Source organism: Phalacrocorax carbo, chromosome 4, assembly GCF_963921805.1.
Source record: "Phalacrocorax carbo chromosome 4, bPhaCar2.1, whole genome shotgun sequence".
Taxonomy (NCBI): Eukaryota; Metazoa; Chordata; class Aves; order Suliformes; family Phalacrocoracidae; genus Phalacrocorax; species Phalacrocorax carbo.
Window position 1 is genome coordinate 47,129,069 of NC_087516.1, and position 24,410 is coordinate 47,153,478.

At 37.5% G+C, this 24,410-nt stretch overlaps 1 protein-coding gene across 4 annotated transcripts in view; it reads right to left on the reverse strand.

Moving 5' to 3' along the window:
* The window catches only part of GRIA2 (glutamate ionotropic receptor AMPA type subunit 2), a 99,472-nt gene that overhangs the window by 26,931 nt on the left and 48,131 nt on the right, over nt 1-24,410 (reverse strand). For all 4 annotated transcript variants that reach the window (XM_064449814.1, XM_064449812.1, XM_064449811.1 and 1 more), the window contains exons 5-7: nt 19,633-19,686; nt 17,056-17,217; nt 230-397 (exon numbers count right to left, since the gene is read on the reverse strand). In XM_064449814.1, the coding sequence (XP_064305884.1) occupies nt 230-397; nt 17,056-17,217; nt 19,633-19,686 (384 nt within the window). The remainder of the gene's footprint in view (nt 1-229; nt 398-17,055; nt 17,218-19,632; nt 19,687-24,410) is intronic.

Sequence of the window (24,410 nt, forward strand, 5' to 3'; positions counted from 1 at the left end):
AATACATTTTGTATTTCCATAAATCATTATTGATATTTCAAAACATTCAGTTTAGACTATTTTCCACACCCAATTTATTATCTTAGTATAAGATTCATTCCTGCGGAGTTCATTTCCACACTATTCTCAGCAAGACCCGGGCAGATTAGGAGACTGGAAGGTTCTCTGCAAGCATTTATAGAGAATTTCACACATGCACTCATCCCAGCATTCACTCCAAGGAAGCTACCTGTTTCAATGCCCTTTCTATTTCTACACCATGACCCCAGGGTACAGCTGGATTTGCAAGACAATCTCCGGCATTTCCTCTTCTGGAAATCTCAATCCTCTGTTTACGCAAATTACGGAAAGCTTCTGTCATCACTTGAACAGCATCATAGGTCAGAGCAGACGTATACTGAAAAGAAGTGAAAATATTGAATTAAAAACCAGATTCAGATTCACTATGCCTTCCAATCCTCATTAATCCATTAAACAAAGAAACATTAAAATAAAAAGGACAGTAAGATATACTTGAAAACAGATCAGTTTTTCTGTAGTTTGGAGGTCAAGAGACTCTGAAGGGCATTTATGCAAATTATTGAAGTGTTCTCCATCAGAATGGTTGGGGACAGTGCTAATAAGTCTAAACTGAAGATTTACAGCTGTTTTCAGTGTGAATTACTCCTTCCTCACCACAACTGTGCACCAGTTCTGTGTGCAAATATGGCTGGAAGTCCATGGAGGCGAAGGGGAGAAAAAAATAATTTCCACTATTTAACTTGAGTTAGCCTCTAAAAATAAGAAATTGTTCATCTGATTACACTCTTCATGGGGATGCAGTTGTCTACAGATCTCTAGATTTGCTAATTCTGTTATCTGTTAGATGTATTAGATAGATATATGTAGATCTATTAGATACATTATTCTTTGTATCTGCAGATTTTCTAGTTCTACACAGATCTCTAGACTACGTCTCTTCCCACATATATATATAAGCAAAACCAAAAAACATATATTTGTATATATGTATGCTTAATTTCTTATCCGTTAAATATAAAAACTGAGGAGTAGCTATTTCCAAATACGTAATACCTTGTCAACATCCTGCAAAAACAGGTGTTGGGCTGAGATCTCTGGAAGAAGAAGTGGTGCCCCTCAAAGAGCAATATAGGCGAGGAATAGCCCTATATTCCTAGTCTGACACAACATAAGGAGCTTTCAAGCTTTTGAGACATCAGACAATCCTGCGATCACATGGATCAGAAGCTGGGGCTAAACAGTCAAAAGCAGTTATCTTCAGTGACTGGAAAATTTTACGTCTTAACTAAGTAACTGAACAGAAACCACATGTGCATGTACACCGAGGACTTTGTTGGATGGGCTTTATGAGTCCAGAACATTGTAATTATGCCAAATTTAAGGGACATTTTTGGAAATATGGGCCAGAATATAACTACTTACAGCCTTATGAATGAATGCAATGATCCCTATGAAGGCCATTAGATGCTGAAAATATATAAACTGTAAAGCAGTGAGAAATGATAGATTGGCTTTTTGCTTCAATGGCTCAGACTTTAATGAGAATTTTAATTAGATAGCTCAAGTCATGCAGAGGCTCTCGTAATTGCAACCGAGGCAGGCTCCTGAATTGAGGTCATTTTTGTATGCAACTGTTAGACCTTGGAGAGGAAGAAAAGGAAGGTGGAATGCTTTTTTCAGATGTATAAGCTTACTGGGTGATTAATGTGAATCTTCTCAAAGTTCTCTCAGTGACTTGCACGGAAATCTTTAAAGGGATCAGAACAGAAGAATGAAGTGAAAGACTGGCTGGAGCTGATACTACTTTCAGTTACTGGAATAGCAGTGATTAAGTGATGGGCATGGATTTGGATTTGGAGATGAGGAGAAGAGAAAGGACCCTGACTCATTTTTTGGGGACTGGCTAGCAATACTGCTTTAAGCACAGCTCTTTGCAGTACAGAAACATGTTGTACCACACTAGCGTTTTGAGAAACGTTGGATCCAGCACTGTCATTAACCACTGAAACATACTTTGGGTAGCAGAGAAAATAGGAACTTGAAATTGAGAAGTTATAGTGCTAATTCAGTTATCCTATGTTTCATTTGATCATTGTGATACATTTAATGCGTTATCACAAGAATATTATCCCTATAGTGTATAATTACTGGCTTGAATATTCACAGCTCAGTCATATATTCAGTTAGTGTAGGGCTTTGCCTATCAGTATATATCTGTATGTGTATACATGTCATCACATATATAAAGTCCACATGCTTCAATTTAGGTTAAGTCAGCTTTAATCTAAAGATCTCAAAATATTTTACAAACATCTTCATGTTGTTGAAGATGCCATAAAAGCAAACAGCCCATGCATCATTTCTTAGTGCTTTATTCTGCATACGCTTTCAGCTCCTAATAACCTTCCTGGGGCTCATTACATCTATTCATTAAGCTGTAGATAGTTTTAAAGTTGACGAACTAAAACAAAGTGAACTCATTACCATAAACAAGAAATGACAGACCGATAACCTGCTCATGCAGAGGGGTGTCTGTGTGTGTGTGTGTCTGCATACATAAATAAAATCGTCGTAAGTTAACGGACTCATTAGCTCTGTCTTGATTCACTTTGTTTTATACTGAAGATTCATCCACGTTCTGATCTGCATGATTAAAATAAGTGGGAACACTACTTAGAATATTATTCTGTGGAAGTGGGATGGGCTCTTACAGCCTACTACTTTTACAGGAGTGTAAATCTCCTAACTTCATTTCAGTTACTTCCAACTTCACATGATAAAACCAGTAACTTTATATAAAACGGTATACGTATTATCCTATAGTTCCTAAAAATCACCTGTTAATTAAAGCATGGCAAAGGATATGCAAAAGAAAAATCTTGCTTCATCATGATTCTTGAACTTTGAAAATAATAAACTAATCATTTAAACTATAATATAATGCACTGAAGTGTCTAAGGATTTTGTTATTTGCTATGAAACACAGGTAGCATTCATGTCAAACGAGAAGAGTTCTCTCTAAATAAATGCCTTATTGCCAAGAGAAAACACAACGTCCGTATGCAATTTTATTCAACCTAAATTTAAAATGTATTAGAGGCCTTAATAACATTTGTAAGGTGCAATTGAGAAGATAAAATTGAAACGTAAAGACAAAATAAAGTCATGCCAGACTAAGCAGATATTAATCATGTGCTGTCCAAGAAAAACTGGCAAGATATTACTTTATCTGTTATCCAGTAATTTAGAAATCCTTAACTAAAAGTCCAGTATGCTCTTTTGTATACTCAGTAACTGAATCTTCTGAAGATGTAACTGCAGAAGACACCCCCAGAAGGCCAAGGTATTTTTATTTATATATATATATATATATATATATATATAAAAGCTGTAGGATACTATAAAAAGATTTAAGCACACAATGTTAGCCAGTCAAAAGCAAGTGTAGGGTCCTGCACCTGGGAACAACCCCATGCACCAGCACAGGTTGGGGGTTCATCTGCTGGAAAGCAGCTCTGTTGAGAAGGACTTAGGAGTGCTGGTGGACAGCAAGCTGACCATGAGCCAGCACTGTGCCCTTGTGGCCAAAAAGGCCAATGGTATCCCTCGCCTGCATTCAAAGGAGTGCGGCCAGCAGGTCAAGGGAGGTTCTCCTCCCCCTCTACTCTGCCCTAGTGAGGCCACGTTTGGAGTACTGCATCCAGTTCTGGGCTCCTCAGTTCAGGAAAGACAGGGAACTGCTGGAGCAAGTCCAGTGGAGAGCTACAAAGATGGTCAGGGGACTGGAGCATCTCTCATAGAAGGAAAGGCTGAGGCACCTGGGTTTGTTCAGTCTGGAGAGGACTAAGGGGGGATCTTATCAATACTTATTAATATCTGAAGGGTGGGTGTCAAGAGGATGGGGCCAGACTCTTTTCAGTGGTGCCCAATGACAGGACAAGGGGCAACAGGCACAAGTTGGAACACAGGAAGTTCCACCTCAATATGAGAAAAAACTTCTTTCCTGTGAGGGTGCCAGAGCAGTGGCACAGGCTGCCCAGGGAGGTTGTGGCATCTCCTTCCCTGGAGACATTCAAAACCCACCTGGATGCATTCCTGTGCCCCCTGCTCTAGGTGTGCCTGCTCAAGCTTGGGGATGGACAAGGTGATCTCCAGAGGTCCCTTCCAACCTGTATCATTCTGTAATTCTGTGAAGTAGAAATATTTTTATCTTGATTTGGATATCTGCAATGTCTAAATCTGTTCCTGACATATTAGTTGTTTTTTTACAGTCAAGAGAGGAAAAATTTGCTTTTTAATGTGTGATCCATTTGACCTGTTAGACACCTTCCTTAAGATGAAATGAACTGTGCCTCGGATTCCATTAATTTAATCTCCAGCAACTTCAGAGACTACTGGGGGAGTCCAGGGCGATCAGCTTAGATACATGTCTACACTGTAGACACACTAAAAACAAATTAAAACTACTCAAGGGGACTATGAACTAGACATTCAGAACTAATCTAACACAACAGTGAGAAAGACAAACAAAATAATAGGATATTTTGGGTAGAGATTGTACCAGCAGAGTCAAAGAACACAGTGCTAGTGTATGACTGTAGGGAGACCTCAGCTAGAATGGCATATGCAGCTGAGGCAGTGATCAGGAAGGCTGAAATCTTTCTGAAACAGGCACAAGGAGGATTCCTCACCACATACGGGGGGCTGCTATTGCAACAAGAGGAGGTGGGACACGGTACCACTAACAGAGGCTAAGAGAAAGGAGGTCTAAAATCAGATAACAAATATTTTTCCTTGGAGGGGGAAAAGATTCCAAGAGAGGTAATATAGGAAATGTTCTTTGTTGCAAGTGCAAGTGGGTAGAATCAATTGGTTTTAGCAAATGTTCAGCATTTTCCTTATATTTAACAATTTAAATACACTTAAATACCAAGAAATATACATCAGAGGCAATAAATATATAACAGACACAAACTGTGTGTCTTTTTAGATTTTGAGTATATTAAATGTTCAGCTTAATACTCTATACTAGCAATTATTCTTCCAATGGTTCACTATATATTTTATCACCTTGTTTGTGATGTCCCCTTTATTTCACTAAACTACACACAGTCTAAACTGAGATATCAAACGCTGTCTTGTTTTAATAAATGTTACAGCTTTATTTTGCTTTGAGGATTATATTCAATAAAATCTCTCATCGGAGTTTTGCACATTTTTCCCACAATGAAGTATTTCTCTACTCGAGTGCTACTATATATCACAAAAGCAGAATTGCCTTTTCATAGTGCTTTTGTACTGTGATTGTGCTTTTTGGTCAAAATATTCCCAGAACTCTACTGAACTGTTCATAATTTCAGAAGTAACTGCTAGAGACTTGTATATAGATATGGAAGCATTCCTACATTTTTACATATTATATATATAAAAAAGGGTATATACATATATAAACCCTCAAGGAAAAAGAATGAGGGACAATGTTACTTGTCAAGAACTAGTAAAGGAACTGAGCAACTACCTCCTGTGACTTTCAATGCAGTCAAACTAATTCAACTCAGACACCTATTTCTTAAGGGTCTTGCTTTAATTAACATATCTGGGGGCTATTTTGAAATGGACAGTGTTACACACACCTTGGAAAACATTTGAAAATGGCCCAACAGATGAAAGAGTTAGCGGAAAATTCATTAACTGATGGGAAATGGCCACCTCCTTCAGGAGGTGATCTTTGCATACTGTCATGACAGAGCATGGGAATGCAAATAGTTACTTTCGATAGAGTTAAGAGATATTGTCAAATATTGTACACATAAATGTCATTGTAGTCCAGATGGCTCTTAACTGTGCCTGTGACCACACATTGTTCTCATTCGTTCTGTGTAGGCATTAGCATGAACGGGGTCTGCATGAAGCACAGGAGCATCTTCATTACCTATGGAAATGTTTCAAACACTGGGGACATGAGGTAGAGGTCAGGCTGTCCAGCAAAGACTGAATGCTTGACTCTTCCTCTGATTTCTACATTAGAATGAAGCTCTTCTGGAAAAGAGCAGCCCTTACAACAGACTTGCTTTCAGCTGAAAATAACTGTATATATGCAAGATATTTGGAAATATCAACTGATTATTTGTAATTTTTTATAACAATCCTGGTCCTGACTAAAAGGGGAACAGAAGTAAATAAAATGTAAAATTACTAGATCTTTAATTTTAAAAAAATTTTAATCTCAGTAAAGATGAGTTTAGAAATCAAGCTCTATTTATCTTAATAAATATACTATCTTTACTAAATTTTGTTTCCAGAAGTTGTAGAGTCAGACCAACTTACATTTTGATGATAGCCTTTATTTAAATGCAATTCCAGCATTCTGTGTGCACAGAACAGCTAAACAAGTAATAAATATTTTTGTTCTGAAATGCCATAATGCTATGGGCAAAACATGAGATGCAAAGAACACCTAAGCAACCTTTCACCTTAGAAAAATTAAAGTGCTCAGGTCCAAAACTGCTATCCAGCAAACCTGCTGATTTTGTGATGTGTTGAGGTTCTTTAGCTATCTCCTTGTTTGGTTTAGAAAGGCTACTTTCTGGGCAGACCCAGAACAGCTTTGTCTTCTAGGCCAGTAGCTAGGCACCTGCCTAAGCCTACATCCCTGGGAGTCTAACTCCTACATTAAAGACATGGTTAGAGTACACACAGAAGCCACAGACACAACTGAGGCACCTGAATTGTCCTAACACTCCCACTGCAGGGTATTTATAGGGGAAAGTGACCTTCATATAACAAAGATCACAAGTTTTGTGAACCCCAAGGTGTTTGGCCTTTCTGTTTCACCTACTACACCAATAGGAAGGAGATCCCAGGACTGTAACTCCTCCCCCAAGATTACTTCCAATCCAGAAGAACACTCCTTACTAGAGTCATCACAGGTGCTAATTCAGCAGAAAAAGAAGAGTGCAGGTACCTGCTTTTTAATTTATTTTCTTTTTTTCTTTTTTTAATTTTACACTGAGGACAGAGATTTTAAAGTACTTTGGTCTTTCACTAGACTTAATGCAATGGCCAAAGAGAAGATGTAATGCTACTGTAAAACAGATGTTTCTTCACAGTATCAGAAAGATGTCAGAGAAGAAAAAAAACCTCATGGATCTTGGCAGAAGTCTTAGCAACAAAGTGAACCCACTGTCTTCCAGGAGGAAGCAGAACAATGCCAGTTCTTATTGATGGCACTGGCATTTGGATCTACCAAAATTCCAGACCTTTTTCCATTCAAAAGAACAGAAAGTCAGCATGCACGTCTTACACTTGTTCAGGAGTGTTAATACAGAAGTTGTGTGAGAATTTACCCCTTCCATTACCCCAAAGGTCAAATTAGTCTAACATTGTGGCCCCTTTATTTTCAGAAAATTACAAAAAAAAGCTCTGCCATGTCAGACCACCTCAGAAATCCGTTGAACTTTGTCTCAGCTAAGCCATCTGTGCCCACAGAAAGATGGGCAGATGCTTTCAGATGTGTTCTGCCATTTACTCTGGGTCCACCATGTTGTTTTCTCTCAGCTTTTGTTGATCATGGTGAATGGATCTAAAGCATACAACCGGTGAGATGATTCAATGTTGTTTGCTCAGAGAGTGGTTAGTAATGATGTTATAGTGCAGTGCACTGTTGCACAGGCTTTTATTTTGCTGCTGCTCCAATAATCATGTATAAACAATTTAAAGTCAATTAAATACCATAGCAGACACCAAGTTCTGCAGGGTGTTCTTCTAGCCAGTGCCATTAAAAACAACATATCAGTTTTTATGCTACTATAAAAAAAAAAAACCAACAACCAAAAAAATGTTCACAGCTGTAGCCTTTTTTTCCCAGATCTATCATAATAAGCTGCAATACAAAGATATCTTTTCTTCAAACGCTTCTTAATGAGAAGGTATTAAAACAAGATCTTGAAAGGAGTATAGTAGCTTTTAATGCAAGTCTTCACACTGTATCTTCTTTTCCTTTCTTATATCTTTCCTTCTCCCCCTGAGAAATTGTAAATAATTAAAAATAAATAAATCAGGACATCTAATATCTCCTTACAGTAAAGGCAGAAAGAACTCTAAATTATTCATAATTTCCATATATTCATGTAATAACATCTTTGAACCTCAAATCACGCATGTTCTTAAAATCTCCAGCCATTATTCAATGGCAGAAAAGTTTACTATCTAAACTCACTTCTTATTAAGTTCCTTAAAAAGTCTATTAATTCTTGCCCTATTCTTTTCCATTTTTCTAGAAGCTTTTTAAACCCTCCTAACTCTCAAACCTAAAGCTTATGCCTGGTGCACTTTATATCACTAAAACACATGCAGAGCTTGGCAAAAAATTGAAACTAATTACTTGGATTTGAATCCATAAAGTTTGACAGAAATAATAAAAACAATTATTTGGATTTGAACCCACAGCATTTTATTTATCAAAAAACAAGTCGTTGTCGTCTTCTAATCCATGCCACTCGCTGCCTGTGGAAAATATACATACTGACAAAAAAATAAGATTTTATAATTATTTGTGTAAGCTTACTTCTAACTTTAAATGGAATGCACTTGCAAAACAGCAATGCCACTGATGATAAAATCACCTTTAATTTACTGTGGACCACAAAGAACATATGCCTTTAAAATCATCACCATATAAATACATAAAACCTTTTTCTTCAGGGCTAAACTAGAGAAAAGTATGTCACTCTTCACAGTGTTAAAAATCAGCAGGATCCAGCAATAAAAACTGAAGCCTATGGTTATAATAGTGAAAATAGACAAAGTAGGAAAATTTAAAGCAGAGGATGAGGACAAAATATATAAATAGGAACGCAAAAGACTTCTCTGAAAAATCACACTGTAAGAAATGGATTTGGAAGAGCTAGTATGTATGTTTAAAGTGTTAAAGTGGGGGGGTTAGGGTTTTTTTTTGAGGAGGTGTTGTTTGTTGTTTTGTGGGTTTTGTGTGTTTTTCTATTTTTACTGCTTTACCCTAAAAATACACTTGAGTCTGTTTATATTCCTATGTTCTGTCACAAAAGTCACTTCCTCTTCAAAAAATTAAGGTTAGTCATAAATCAGTAAGCATATGTAACTTACAGCAGATATAAATTTTAAAATCTAAAGTGCTCATTAACTAAAATATTTACTGAAACAGTCTTCAATCACTGCTCTATTTATGACAAAAATGGCCATGCAAGTATTAACTGTGTTAAATATCCTTGAGCTGAGCTTTTAACCAAGAGAAAGTTATTGAGATGATCATAAAAATGTATTCTAGATCATTTTCTAGTAGAATAATTCATGATTGGTGCAATTAATGAAAATTGTAGAAGACAGATTAGAGATTAGATCATTCTGTCTTATAAAATGACTGATACTATGATGAATTATAAGAACCTGAAAATTTCATTAGGCTCTTCAGCTATATTATTTTTACTCCTAGTCAACAGAAAGTCCTATACAGATTAATGGAAATAAATTATTTACTCTAGAAGCTGAAGAACACTGCAGTAGAAATTATTCTAAATTGGAATTTCATATGAGGATTCTTTAGACTGGAATTTCTGACTAAGCTATTAAATAAGGCAACATTAAACAATCTTTTAATTTGGTTTTAATATATTCTGAATCATCAGCATTCTCTGTAACACTCTGTAGGAAGGGTACCTGGACTTGATACTACAATACACCTTGCACAAATTCACTTACTGGGGGGGGGGGAACCAAAAGAAAAATAAAAAAAAATTCAACAGGATCTGAGAGTTCTCATCATACATACTGCATGGTTCTAAAAATTTCCAAACCCTGCCATTTAAAACTAATAGTAATAATTCAAGTCGTAAATTAAAAAAAGAGAAAACCTAAACCACCATACCTCCCTATTTTCATTATCAAGTCTCTTCTACCCCAACCAGCACAAGTACTCAGTACTTGTACTGAGTACAGTATTGTACTCAGTACAGTATTGTCTCAAGATAAAACACTTATTCGTGTTTGCTCCAATCTAATTCCAAGTCAATACTAGTAGAATTAAATACACCAATCTTACCAGGTTGCTGATTTTGCCAATAAATAGTTACTGTCAGAGAATAATAAACACTTGATGTCTGCTTTTTCACCACACCATACTGGCTAATATAGGCAGCTACCTACATTGACTGGTCCTTAAAACCAGCCTTGTCCCAGCAATAAGCCTGCGTGCCTCCTCGTTCACATAAGTGATCCTCAGCAATTTTCCTCCTCCCTTATTCCCCTGACCCAAGAAACATTTAGCCTTAGATGCCTCTCCAGCTCTGAGCTGCCACCACCCTTCTGTGCCTTTCACTTACGTCCCAACAGGTTCTTTCCACTTTGCTGACCCCTGTTTTTGGATTACACATTCTTTCTACTACTACTTTCAGCTTTGTGTATCACTCCCCCTTCTCCTCTTATCTCCATTTCTCCATCAAGCTCTCCTGTCCTAAATGGCATTGATCTTGGTGAGGCCAGAGGTATGCCTGATCTTGCTGAACACTTGGAGCATGAAGGAGTAGTAGCTTTCTTTGGTTTATATCAACCATATTCAGGTGAATTACTGGTTGAAAAAAGTGATAAAGAGTTCCTGGGAAAACAGGCAGGAGGAATCCATTGCACTGTTGGCTGAAGATCCGTAAACACTTTCAATTACTATAAGTGGATTGAAATTCAAAGAAACAGAGCTGCATAGGGACAGCAGGGCTTGGCTCTGTAGCTTTCTGAAGTCAGGCAAATACTTTTGCTTTAGCACAGTTCAGCCACTTTTACCTGCAGGATCTGGGTCAATAGGGCCTTTGTACGTCTGAGACAAATCTACAGGTATTGCCTCAAACCACCCACTGCTTTCACTGACTAAATGTTCCATTCTTTTAGTTTTCTTTAACAACAACAACAACAAAAAACCAAAACAACAAAAGAAACCTCAACAAAACTAACCAAAAAACCCCACACAACACCCCAACAAACCAACTACGCTGGAATGAGTGATTACTTATACAAAAGAGCCTTAACCTATTAAAAAGAACATGAAGCTCAACACTGAAATATATTACACCCACATTTTTCATACATACTTTTTGTGAATAGAGAAGATTGAACACTGGGATTCAAAAGACTAGTGAAACTGGGTACCTAGGATGTCATCTGCTAGATGTTTACTTTTTATGACCAGGAAACCAAAACACAATGACTGGAAAACACAGGCAGAAAAATCTCACAAAACTACAGTTTTACAAGGGCACTTTAAAAAAAAAAATAATTACGCCAGTTCAGTTCCTGATTAAATCACATAATAAATACTGAAATTAACTAATTTTTTTTCTTCTTATTTATAAATCATTATAATCTACTTGAATTCAGGCATAATCAGTCATATTTTTCCATTAACTCTAGCAGGTGGAACAGAATATCTCTTATAACACTTAATGCCTGGTATTATAAAATCATTGTCCAACATGCTGCAAACATCAGAGGCACGCCCCAAAATGAAAATATTGTCTAATTCATTAATTGTACACTTTTCCTTAGTCGCCTATATCTAGACAAAATGCCTTCCGAATTTCCAGTTTGAAGAAATGTTTTTACTGTTCTCTTCTTTGTTCCTTATTATCAGAGTCATCTAAATTTTAATTATTTCTGCAAGGTAAATAAAAGTATTTTTATATTTGTCTGCATGTTCTCTGTATTCCATCATTAAAGTAAATCAGCACCAGTAGAGTTAAAACTAGCAACTTTTAATTACAAGCTTCATGCTTCCTGACTTACAGCTTAAGGTTGGGAGTTTTCAACTTTTGTAATTTTAGCATAAAGAGCACACTGTTGGGTACTATACAAACACTTCAAATTGTAGAATTACATTATCTTAGAAAAAGAAATAAATTTCTTAATAATTTTCTAAAAGACTAGATGACTTGGCTGTAAAAAAAGGACATTTGAAAATGTGGAACTACTAAAAGCAAAATCAGAAGGCAAAAACAACCTGTTCCTTTGTTACCTTAGCTATGCATTGATTGTGTGTGGGAAAAATTACGAAGCTTGAAATACAATCATATGAATTCTGAACATCTGAAACATAATGTACCAGCACGAAGCAGTTTAAACCATTGAGAACAGCTCCAATGAGTACTGGGGATCTTACCATCTTCCAACAAAATGGTATTCTCTGCAAGTCTGAGCTGCTTTGGGTTTTCAACCAGGCAGCCCCAAATTCTTTTCTGCATGCTGCATGTAGTTTCTGAATATATATCATATGCAAGTTGTCTCAGATACTTCTTGCACACCCCAAGCCTAAGGTTGCTCTTCACAGAGTAGGATGGCTTATAGAATAGACTATTTCACTTGGAAGAGACATACAACAATCATCTGACCAATTTGGGGCTGACCAAAAATTGAAGTAGGTTGCTAAGGGCATTGTCCAAATGCCTCAAACACTGATAGGCTTGGGGCATTGCCCACGTTTCTAGGAAACCTGTTCCAGTGTTTGAGCACCCTCTTGGTAAACAAATGCTTCCTAATGCCCAGCCTAATCCTCCCCTGGTGCAGCTTTGAACCATTCCCATCTGTCCTATCGCTGGATACCAGGGAGAATATATTGGCATCTCCCTTTCACTTTCCCTCCTCTACAGAAAGGACAAGCCCAAAGCCCATAGCTGCTCCTCATAGGACATTCCTCCCAGCCCTTTCACCAGCTTTGTTGCCCTCCTCTGGACACATTCAAGGACCTTCACATCCTTAAATTGTGGGGCCCAGAACTGCACACAGCACTCGAGGTGAGGCCACACCAGCGCTGAATACAGCAGGATAACCGCCTCTCTTGACCGATTGGCTATGCTGAGTTTGATGGACCCCAGATTGTGGTTTGCCCTCTTGGCTGCCAGGGCACGCTGCTGCCCCATACTGAGACTGCTGTCAGTCAGCACCCCCAGATCCCTTTCTGCAGAGCTCCCATTTGATAGCTGTATACTTTAAGCTTAGTACTTATGTGTCACTAGCCTTCAAGAGGCACAAACTAAGCTTCTTCCCAGACTTAGACCAAAGGCTGCCCCCAAACAGAATGGGTTAATTGGATTAGGAAGTTATAGCAGTTGGATATGAATGGACGGGTTGTCCTTCACTGTCCTTCTACAGCAGCAAGAAGTTTGCCTTGGACATAATAGCTTGACACAACACTAAGGCTCAGAAAGCCCAGCACATTTGTAAATACAAAATAATGGATCAAAAGGGGATTTCAACTTGTTATTACTAGGGCTTTATAAAATGAAATGTGACCTTTGTTTTGCTACTTGACAAAGAAATTCGCCAGGATGCTCGGTGGTATGTTTCAAGATCTAAAAGCTATCAGTTTCTGGATACAATTCTAGAAGAGCTAATAACACCCTTGGTTACAACAGATATATTTTAAATTTAATCTGAGGTAAACAGAGTATCAGCTTTACTTTGGAAAGGTGAGAAGACCTTCTGTAAAAAGGCAGCAAAGCACTAGTTTTAAGTGTCCTGCTTAATATTTAAATCTTGTGGGTTTTATCAGTACAGGTACAGTGCAGCAACTAATAAAATCAGTGTCTCTTCTCATCTATGCTCTAAGACTGCAGTTTCTTATAAATAATGTTTTATAAATCATGAAGATACATTTTTAAAGCAATTTGATCCAGGTCCTCTTCTGGGCATCTGTGAAACAGGTTTTCAGCAATGTTTTTCTTTCTTGAAAAGCATGTTCCTTTGAAATGCACTTTTTCTTAGAAAGAGGTGTCTTCCTCTGTTTTCAGGACTGTACCTGGGTGCTGTGATATGTCTTGTAATGGCAGTTCAGTCATATTCCATTGACTTGCATTTTATAATGTAAAACGTATGTATACTTCCTTTTGGATTACAAAAGGAAGACAATACAACACCGTTGCAATGCTATTGCCTGCAACGAGATAACATTTGCAGTCCCAGGGATAACATTACCTGCTAGAGGCACATAACCTCTTCTCATTTCTATATTGATAATACAGGACTTTTACTAACCTTCCTGTTAGATATAGAATTTGCAGTGACAGCTTCCTAGATTCCATGGGAACAAGTGGCAAAAGCTCATTTATAAGCAGTAACAATTTGGATAACTGTCTCAAAACCAAAAGGGGAGAAAGGTTACCCATAAGGTCATGGAAGGGGCAAATAGGAGACCAGTGAGTTAACCTGCTCAGTAACTTAGATGTTTATACACTATTCCAGTAAGCAAAGGTTAACAAACATGGCTAGATTATTAGTATAAGAAGGAACGACATGTTCAGGAAGGACAGGTAGGGAATGCAATTCAGCAAGAATAGATGAAAAATCCTGTACTTTAAAGGAATGATCAAATGCACAGTTATGGTATGAGACTGTCTAAATTGGCAGCAGTACAGAAGAGTAATGCAGAAAAAGATCTGGATGTTAGTGTGTATCTCATGATAAAAATATTTCAACAGTGTCATGATGGTGAGGGGGAAGAAAAAATAAAACCAAAAGAGTAACACAAAAGGCAGCCCTGAAAGGAGTACTGTCTCCAAGATACATGAAGCCGTTATTTCAACTTCTACAGCACAGCACTCAGATGTGGTCCAGTACACAGCCTGGCATTTCAAAGAAGTTGGGTACCAATTAGAAAGGTTCCAGAGCAAAATGATGGACAGGATCGGAGAGTAGAAAATTCAAAGGAAAGGGACTATATAGTTTAGCAGAGAGGAAAGCAAGGACAAATATGGTAGCCACCTTCAAATATAGATGTACAGTTAAAAAGGAGAACTTCCTCATATCCATCAGAAACAGACAAAAGAGTTATGGATTAGGTGATATAAAGGCTGATTTAGGTTAGACAAAAACAAAAAAATAAGACTATTTAAGGTCTGAAAGAGAACACTTGGGGAAGTTGTGAAATCACTATCTACAGGAACTGCACATGTATAGCTGACTCTGCCTTCAGGCAGGGACGATGGACCAGGTCACTGACTGCTTAAAGACCTTTCTTACCCTATTTCGCTGGTTTCTATGGTTCTGCTCTGCCTCTAGCTCCCACAAGAATGGGAATGAAATGACAGAGCTCTGTCCTTACATGTAATGACAGACAAAAATGACAAGTTATATGTGTATAAGGGCAAAAGATAGAAAGCTACAGAAAGAAATACAGTAACTGATGCAATCAATCTCTCCAAACATTACAATATACATGCACTGTTACCCCCATCACTACCTCTATCATTTGCGAATTATCTGATAATTTAACATAAGTCTCAATCTCTTGACTGAGTATCAGTGCAATCCTGTATATTCCTTGAGGAGACAACATATATATATATAAAAGAAGACAAATCAGCCTTTTAAGCTGAATTTAAAACATGGTTTAAAACAATGAAATTCATGAAAATAAAAGGTTTCAATTAATTTATTTTTCCTATCCATAAAAAAATAAACCTCAAAAACATAAGATATTCGAAACACACTCCTTCAACCCTTTCAATTTCTAGTAGACTTGAAAAGACCTATCATGTAAGAAGTAAAGGGAATACATGTGATAAAGTTACAGATTTTAATGCTATAACAAAACATTGCAACCACTTCCATTCATCTAACACACATGCAATTTCCCCCTAGTGTAATCAGAGATACCAGAATCCCTAGCCCTGTGTCTCACTGATTTATTTTTCCATCAGTGATAAAAACCACATCTTGGTTTCGGTTCAGATTTTTTACTTCAGTCATGCATTTCACTGTGATTATCTGCATGCTACTATTCTGCAACATTAGTGGGTAGGTATGTAAATTTGGGCACTCAAGAATCAGAGATAAAAGATCTGTATTAATAACCCACAGCCACATCCTTTTCCTTTTTCCTAAATGAGAGCAATATCTATTTACATATATTACATGTATGTAATATGAACGTATCCAAAGGCATGACACAGACTCTAGTTTATTTTGTCAAACATCAAATGAGAAATTCACTTATTCTATCATAAAGATTTTAAAATACAAAAATAACTACAGAAAAATCATAGCTTTGACTAAGCCCCCTGAAAATTTGGCCTCCAAAAAAGGGAACCTGCAAACCTTATTTTTCTATTTAAATTAAGGTTGTGTGCTTCAAAGGATTTTTGTTCCAGGAATTTTTAAAAAATGGTTCTTCCATTCCCTGCTGAAACTTCTTATCCGTCTCGTTACAAATCAAGAACATGCTTCATGCTCAAACTATAGCACAAAAAAAGTTATGCCTAAAACATTTGCCATTTAGCTTTTTGTTTTAATACATTTTAGAGTTATTTAAGTATCTTCATTCTTCATAAAATTTCTGATTGTATTACATAAAAGAAAAAATATTTAGCATTAAAATTGCGTTGTTCTTTTTACGTCTTGTAAGCACTAATTGATCCTCCTAAAAGTCACATAAGGTAAGAAGGTACCATCATCCTAGTTTTATCCAGCAGGAAAACTGAGGTAAGGAAGTTTAACGCCTTGTCCAGTGTCGCATCTTATGTCACTCAGGCCTGAAATCAGCTCATGATTCTGTACCTCAGGCATAGTATTTAATTTTAGAAGTCTGTAGGATTTAAGCATCTATCTCACTGTTTCTTTAGGAGATGATGCTATATCAGAAAGTTCTAGATCTGTACTCCCTGCAAGCCTATGTATGCCTAAATTTTTGCCTTTAAAACATTTCAAAACACAGAGAGAGAAAAAACAAAGTCAGTCAGTAGATATTTAATGTATCATGACATCCAAAACAATTCCCTAACAAGCTGTCAGGTGCAGATTTACAGTAACACACACACAAAAAATTAAAATTGTCCTGAACATTTTCAACAGCGCAGTATCTTTGCTCAAACAGTCCTATGATAGAGAATGTTAAAAGTACCCCAGAGAAATATAAAACTGTGTTGGCACAGCTGATTTTGAAGGGCTCTGTCTCTTGTCTTTCTATTCCAATTCCCTCACTTCCTCTACATCTGTCATGGTTAAAACAAACGTAAGACATACCTTAATTGTACTAGTGTGTGCACCAGGATATTCTTTTTCCTCCAGTGTTGACCAACGTTGAATAAATTTTGACACCAGAGGGTCATCATAGTCAACTATCTGAAATCCTGAGACATTAGCTCCTCCAAACTGGATTTTTGATAAATCTCCATCAGTAAATCCCTGAGCACAGAAAACATTATATCTGTTATTCCAACAGTTTTGGCAGATCTCTCAATAATATATACAAATAAAGAGTTACCATATGACTTCTACTGCAGAAGTGTAAGCCAACATTTTCCTCAGGGACAGGATCCAAGTCTAAATCCTGGGCTGCCAGGATTAAGTCGTCAGCTCCGCCAGCCAGCAATGCCTCTTGCTGCTCACTAGACATACACCTTTATAGAACAAGGGCTGAGTGGACCTGTCCAAGCCATGCTTACTTTCCTAAACAATCCCGTTAATTTCAGTGGGACTGCTTAAATGAGAAAGGGAACACTGACATGAATAACAGTTAGGCAAGCAAGATTCAGCCAGGAATAGTTACAGCCACAGTTGAGCCCTCTTTTTGCTAGGAACACGAAAGCACGTGGAAGGACTTACCATCTCCCCTGCCTCCTCCCTCTCGTGTAAGAACTACTTCTCATTCTTACAAAGAGTACATATGCCTTGTTTTCCATATTCTGTGCTTTAGCTTGCCCCAAATAACCATACAAATGAATTTACATGAAATACTCATTTCAGACATATCAGTTTAAATGAATGCTCTGAGTAAACAAAAAAAGAAGTAGCAACCTCAGACCACATTATCAGAAGTTGCTACTATTGCTGTACTAGGTGCTCTTTAATTACTGCATATTAATGATATTCATCAATGACGCGTTGCTGCATGCTAATACAGACACTTCTACAGGGATCATGAAACTTTCTTCAATATTATTGTGAGCCTGAAGTTTGAACAGGAACATTCATTGTGTACTTTGACCCCTTCTCCATGTATCAGCATGTTTTATTCTTAAAATAGATCAATTTCTTGACTGATCAAACTGGAGGAGAACATTATTGCAGTCAAGAAAAGAAAAAAGAAGGTGGATTCAGTGAAGATAGGATATGATCAAGTACTAGTTAAGTTTTCTTTCTCACAGAAGAAACAGTTTTAAAATCATCACCATATATATTTTATATGATATTATACAGAAGATTTACAATATTTGCATTTAAACTGTATAAATCTGTAGGAAGCAAATATGATATTAAAAAGCTTTAAAATACAAGATTCGATAAGTTTTCATTCTTAAGGGCTTACTGTTACAAACTTAAAGCAATGACTAAAATAGCAACCAGTCAACATAATGAAATACACTAGGCATTTTTTCTAAAAATGTTTATTTCCCTTAAGACTCAAAATACTATTTATACAACATTTGCAATGCAAAATACAAATATCTAACAGTTAGGGAATTTTTCAAGTTTTGCAAGTCTTTTAATGCTTGCTTCGTGAATATTAGTACTTCTTTATCCTAAAAATTAGTTAATAAATATAAAAATGAAGCCCCAGTTCTGCTTTTAAAGAGGCCTTTAGAGTATAAGGCTTCCTCGCACCTGTCTTGCAACATACTTGATTCTTCAGAATACTGCCCACCTGGAGTGGGGGAAGTGTTTTGTTCAAAGGTTGGGAGGAGACAAGGGTTATGTCTGAAATGTGATAGACGACACACTATGGTTGTTCTGTTTCCTCAGGCCCCTCAAAGGACTATGGAAGACAAGAGTGTAAATTAGAGCACTCTGAGCTAGAATTTATATCAAACGCTGTCAGAGTCCAAAAATAAATTATGAAAAAAAAATTATTTAGAGGCACTCACAGCATGCAAACCCCAAAACTCTTTTCTGGAACAGAAAAACTGAGATTCAAGCCTGCAGAATTTGCTTTATCTGTTTAAAAAAAATCATTGGATTAGATTCTCTAGCTTCAGTAAATAAGTGTTGTTGACTTCCATGTCAGTAAAATGGCCCTTCATCTTTAGACACAATTTCAAAAAATTGACCTTAACAGAATTTAGTGAGTTTCCTGAACTTTCCCCTTAGGAACACCATTAGCTATACTGTCTGATCACCTATGTTCAAAAAAAGATTAATTCAAACTGATTACCAGGCCCATCTGAGGAATGAAGATGTGTAAAGCTGAGAGTCACTAGTCTAGCAGAAAGAAAGCTGAGAACTGTAATTTTTAAGTATTTTAGAGGTGAGAGAAGAAACAGTTTGCTGAATGAATGTATCAGCCTATAAGGTGAAAAGTTATTTTTCTGATTTCCATACCCTACTTTTCTAAAGTCTGTAGAAAAAGGGATGAAGTTCTACTGATGGTGCTGAGCAGCCTTTGCTTACATTGATGGGAATTTCACAGGAGTCATTTAAGCCCTAAAAAGACTCACCCAATAGAACAAATACCAACTCAACACATGCATTCATTTAGCAAGGATAAAGACATTTAGGTTTTTTTCTATTTTCTAAAATGCATTTCAACAAAATATTAGTTGATATGCTTCCTTAAACAGTGAAATACATAATACAAGTATTTTAAATATTAAAAACTCTTACCAGATTTGCAATGATATAATGGTATCCTTTAACATGTTTACCAATTGTGATAACCTGTAAAAAAGAAGAAATATCCCCGTAATGGAGAATGTTCACCAGATATATGGACTGAGACTTAAAAACTACAAAATGCAGTATGATGTAGAAGCTAGTTATGAGTTTTATCGCATGCAATACTGAGCTTGTTCAGTGCTTTACTTTTTATCTAATGCACCATTGAATACACTCTCTGCTGGCAGAAATTAATCATGTTGAAGCCCATGTCCCAAGACCTGTAAACAGAGGAGCTGAACACTAATTACTATGCTGTGTATTAAAGGCACAACCTGGACAGAAGGCAGTGGGCATCATGCAGTAGAAGCGCTGTGCCTCAGTGATTCCTGTTTAGATTCTGCTCCCTTTGTAGCAGAATTGTAATGTTCCTTGAACCAGAAAAAGTTTTAAAGCCCACTGACATTAGTGAAAGCATCTACATCACGAGGAAGTCTTTTAAAGTTCAAATTGTTGTTTATTGCCCTAAGGTTTCCTCATAACCTCCCTCAAAGCCAGCTGGTGGTTTCTCAGCAGTCTCCACCGGCAGGCACGTAACATGGATTCTTCTCCCAAATAAGCCTAATTAAGACTATGTCTGCATGGGGAAGTTTGCATTTTGAAGCAAAACACTTCTCCAGAGAAAGGATGTGGGAGATAAGAGGACCCTAGAGGTTTCTTCCATCTTTTGAACAATGAGAACAACTTAAATGAATCATCCTTTCTTGATTTATTTCCCCATTTAACACATAGCTAAAATATTCAGAATAGGTACCCTGTGACTTATATCAGGCTAGTAGTGAACAACACTCCACATACTTGCTTTAATGAAATTACAGGAGTGTAAGTGAAGACAGTGTTTAACATCAAGGTCTATATTACTACAGTTTGAGACTGAGAGGAACTACATTACATAGGCCATAGAAGTTATTCAATTATTCCTCTTTTGAGCTTAATATATACATGATATATTAAGTTAATTATTCTAGAACAGTTACTTGGTTCAGACTACTTAAAACTCATTACTTATTAAAAGGTTTAAGAACTGTGTTCGGATGTATTTCTTATGCAGCTGCTGCTTCCAAATAAATTTTAGTTAGATGAAACAGATTAGCTTTTCTGCATAAAATGCTGCTTCGTCATTCGTATGTGAGAAAATGACCCATAGCTGCAAATCTTTACATCAGCAGTTAGTAACTCTGCTTTAACTGCCACTGGGTACTATTTCATTAATCTAGCTTTCTAAAACATTGTCCTGTGCCATCCATATGAACACTAAGGATGCTGCCAGTTAAAACTCTGTGAAAATTCAGTCGTGGCTCTAAAAGCCATAATGAAGGAGCTGTGGACACAAAAGGTATTCACCAGCATCCCTAGTTTAGACTAGCATCTCAAGCAGGGATAGACAACAAGTGGCAGTAATTCCACATCTGCCTACAGGGTGTTATCAGGGGGACAGGCCCCACCCAAAGCTGGCTGACAGGCCGCACCCAAAGGGTGGTGGTAAATAGCTCCATCTCAAACTGGCAACCTGTCACAAGTGGAGTGCCCCAGGGATTGATATTGGGCCCAATGTTATTCAATATCTTTATAAGTGATCAGGATAATGGCATCAAGTGTAGCCTGATGAAGTTTGTGGGTGACACCAAATTGAGTGGGGAAGTAGACACTCCAGAAGGGAGAGCTGCTCTGCAGGGAGATCTGGATAGGCTGGAAGAGTGGGCCAGCAAGGACCTTATGAAGTTCAGCAAGAACAAGTGTAAGGTCATGCACCTGGGAAAACATAATCTGGGAGTGCAGCACAGACTGGGATCCACCTGGCTGGACAGCAGCTCTGTGGAAAGGGACCTGGTGGACCGAAAGCTCAACATGAGCGAACAGTGTGCTGCTGTGGCCAAGGCGGCCAACAGGGTGCTGGGTTGCATCAAAAAGGGCATCGCCAGCAGAGAGAAAGAAGTCATTATCCCACTCTACTCAGCGCTTGTCACACCACACCTGGAGTACTGTGTACAGTTCTGGTCCCCTCTATACAAAAAGGATGTGGACAGGCTGGAAGGGGTCCAGAGAAGGGCCACCAAGATGATCAAAGGACTGGGAAGCTGCCATACAAGGATAGGCTGGGAGAACGGGGTTTGTTCAGCCTTGAGAAAAGGAGGCTCAGAGGGGATCTCATCACCGTGTACCAGTACTTAAGGGGTAGCTACAAAGAAGATGGAGACTCCCTTTTTACAAGGAGTCCCATGGAGAGGACAAGGGAGAATGGACACAAATTGCTCTTGGGGAGATTCCGATCGGACACAAAAGGGAAATTTTTCACACTAAGGACAATCAACCATTGGAATAATCTCCCCAGGGAAGTGGTTGACTCGGCCACATTGGACAACTTTAAGAGTCGTCTGGACAGGGTGCTGGGCCATCTTGTCTAGACTCTGCTCTTCCTAGAAAGGTTGGACTAGATGATCCCTGAGGTCACTTCCAACCTGTGATTCTGTGAAATTAGATTCTGCAAAGGAAGCTGGCCGAGAAGAGATAGAGGCTATATAATGAAGAGCAAGGTAACACTGAACTGCCAAATCAGAGAAGAGGAATATAAACTAGTCTTAGGAAAGCTCGGGAACTGAAATATTTTTCAACTTCAACTCACATATACATATATATATGTGTGTGTGTATATATATACACAAATATATATACACACAACTCATATATATAACTGAAATCTGGAAGAGAAACTATAACATGAGTCAAAAACAAGACCAATGAAGCAACTTTGCAAACACATCTACGCAAATCCATGGACTACAGAACATAACTGGGTGAACCTGAGGTTGCCACCACAGCTTAGAAAGTTGGTGGGTTTAATCAAAGCACTACAACTGAAGTTTTATTCAAGAATGGAAAGCAAGGAAGAAAGGAAAGAAGTTGCTGTTCTATATTAACACTGCAGTTAATACTTCAGTATTCAAGAAAAATCTGGTCAACAGAAAGCTTGTTGCATGTCTCAGTAAAAAATACACAGAAAAAGAAAAGGGATACTGATACAAAGGGTCTACTTGAGACACCCTCATTAAAAGAAGGAAATTGCTGAGGGGTGTTTGAGGGCAGGAATTAAACTATTGTTTCATAGCATAGATCTGGTAGCAAAGCAGGACTTGTTTGAAGTACATATTCTGATTTTAAAAAAGAAAATCAGAAGAACACACTCAAAGGATACTCACAGGCCAAGAAATCCTTTGTTCAGCACAGACATTCATTTTAAGAGATAAAGAAAATCAATGGAGAAACAATTATTTTAGATTTTATTTTAGGCTACTTGAGATATTAAAAATGAGTTTACCTTATATGTAAGGAAGGGAAGTTACAGAAACAGAGTGTAAGGATAACGGTCTTAAAAATGAGACCAAACTCCATAAAATGTTAGAATATCTTGCAGAGAGAATCTCAAGGCTAAAACCACATGAGACAGCTGACAGCAGTTTAAGAGACCATAGTCTAGGGCATAGCAGAAAACTAGTTTGAGGAGAACAACTGATTGTAATTACATTAGCTGACCTGTGTGGCTGATCCGCAGCTCTCTAGAATTCTTCAGTGACTTAGAAATTAAAACAGCAGAAACAAAAGTTTATCCATCCGTATGCCTAAGGAGTAGCACAAGTCTGTGGGGATAAGCTGAGAAAAATCTAAGACTCAAAGCAAGGCAGAATCTATCAAAGTGCAATCAGAGCAAGAAAAATATCCCACAGCTTCAATCAAAATAAGAGAAACCAAAGAAAATAAAAGGTCTGTTACTAAATGAACAAAGATAGTTAAAATGAGTGGTAACTAAAGGGTAAATAGGGCTCTTGTCTTTAAGAAATGGTAAAAGGAGAAACTGAAGAAACTTACAGTCAGCCAAACTTTCATATCATGGAAATAATTATGATGAACATTACATACTTGATCTCAAAAGAATCTATAGGATAATAAGATGATAAACAGTCGATATAGTCTTGTCAAGATCAAAATATGTCAAAGCAATTTCTTTCCTTTCTCTGACATGATAGCTAGCCTAACAGATGATGAGGAAACAGCAGGTGTGACATATCTTTAAGTAAGGCTTTTGTCCTGTGTGACATCATTACAAGCTTGTAACAGCTTATGGACAAGAGAAAAAGTCACTGTAAGGTAAGAGAACAACCATCTGAAAACCCACACAGAACCAGCTGAAGAGGACCTATAAGCACTATTTCTCTCAAGCATTGCTTTACTCAGTACTTTTCTTGACATGGATAACAAGCCAGAAAACATGATTTTTAAAAAACTGCAGATGATAGGGAGGTAACAAATGCTCTGAAGAATAGGATCAAATTCAAATTGATCTTGAAAATTAGAGGAAGTTTGTGGATATGAATTCCAAATAAAACAAATACAGTGCACTCCATTTAGGACACTGCTCATTGCCCGAGCCTCTCCAAAATGTAACAACCTTCATAAAAGACCAAAATAATGAGCCATTCAATAAAACTTCAAACCAATACATCTACACTCTGATGATATATCCCTACAGATGCTGCACAGTCTCACATGGTCAAGCTCGAGCCAGCAGGGAGCTATCCATATAATTTTCCACTGTGCTCTGCATGCATGAAAAGAATAAGATACACAGACAGTAAGACCTTCCTAGACACTAGGACTGAAGAGGTGGATTTGAAGGTAAGGCAATAATTTGAATCAGAGCACTGCGGTGCTGTTGTAAAAAAGAAAATTTT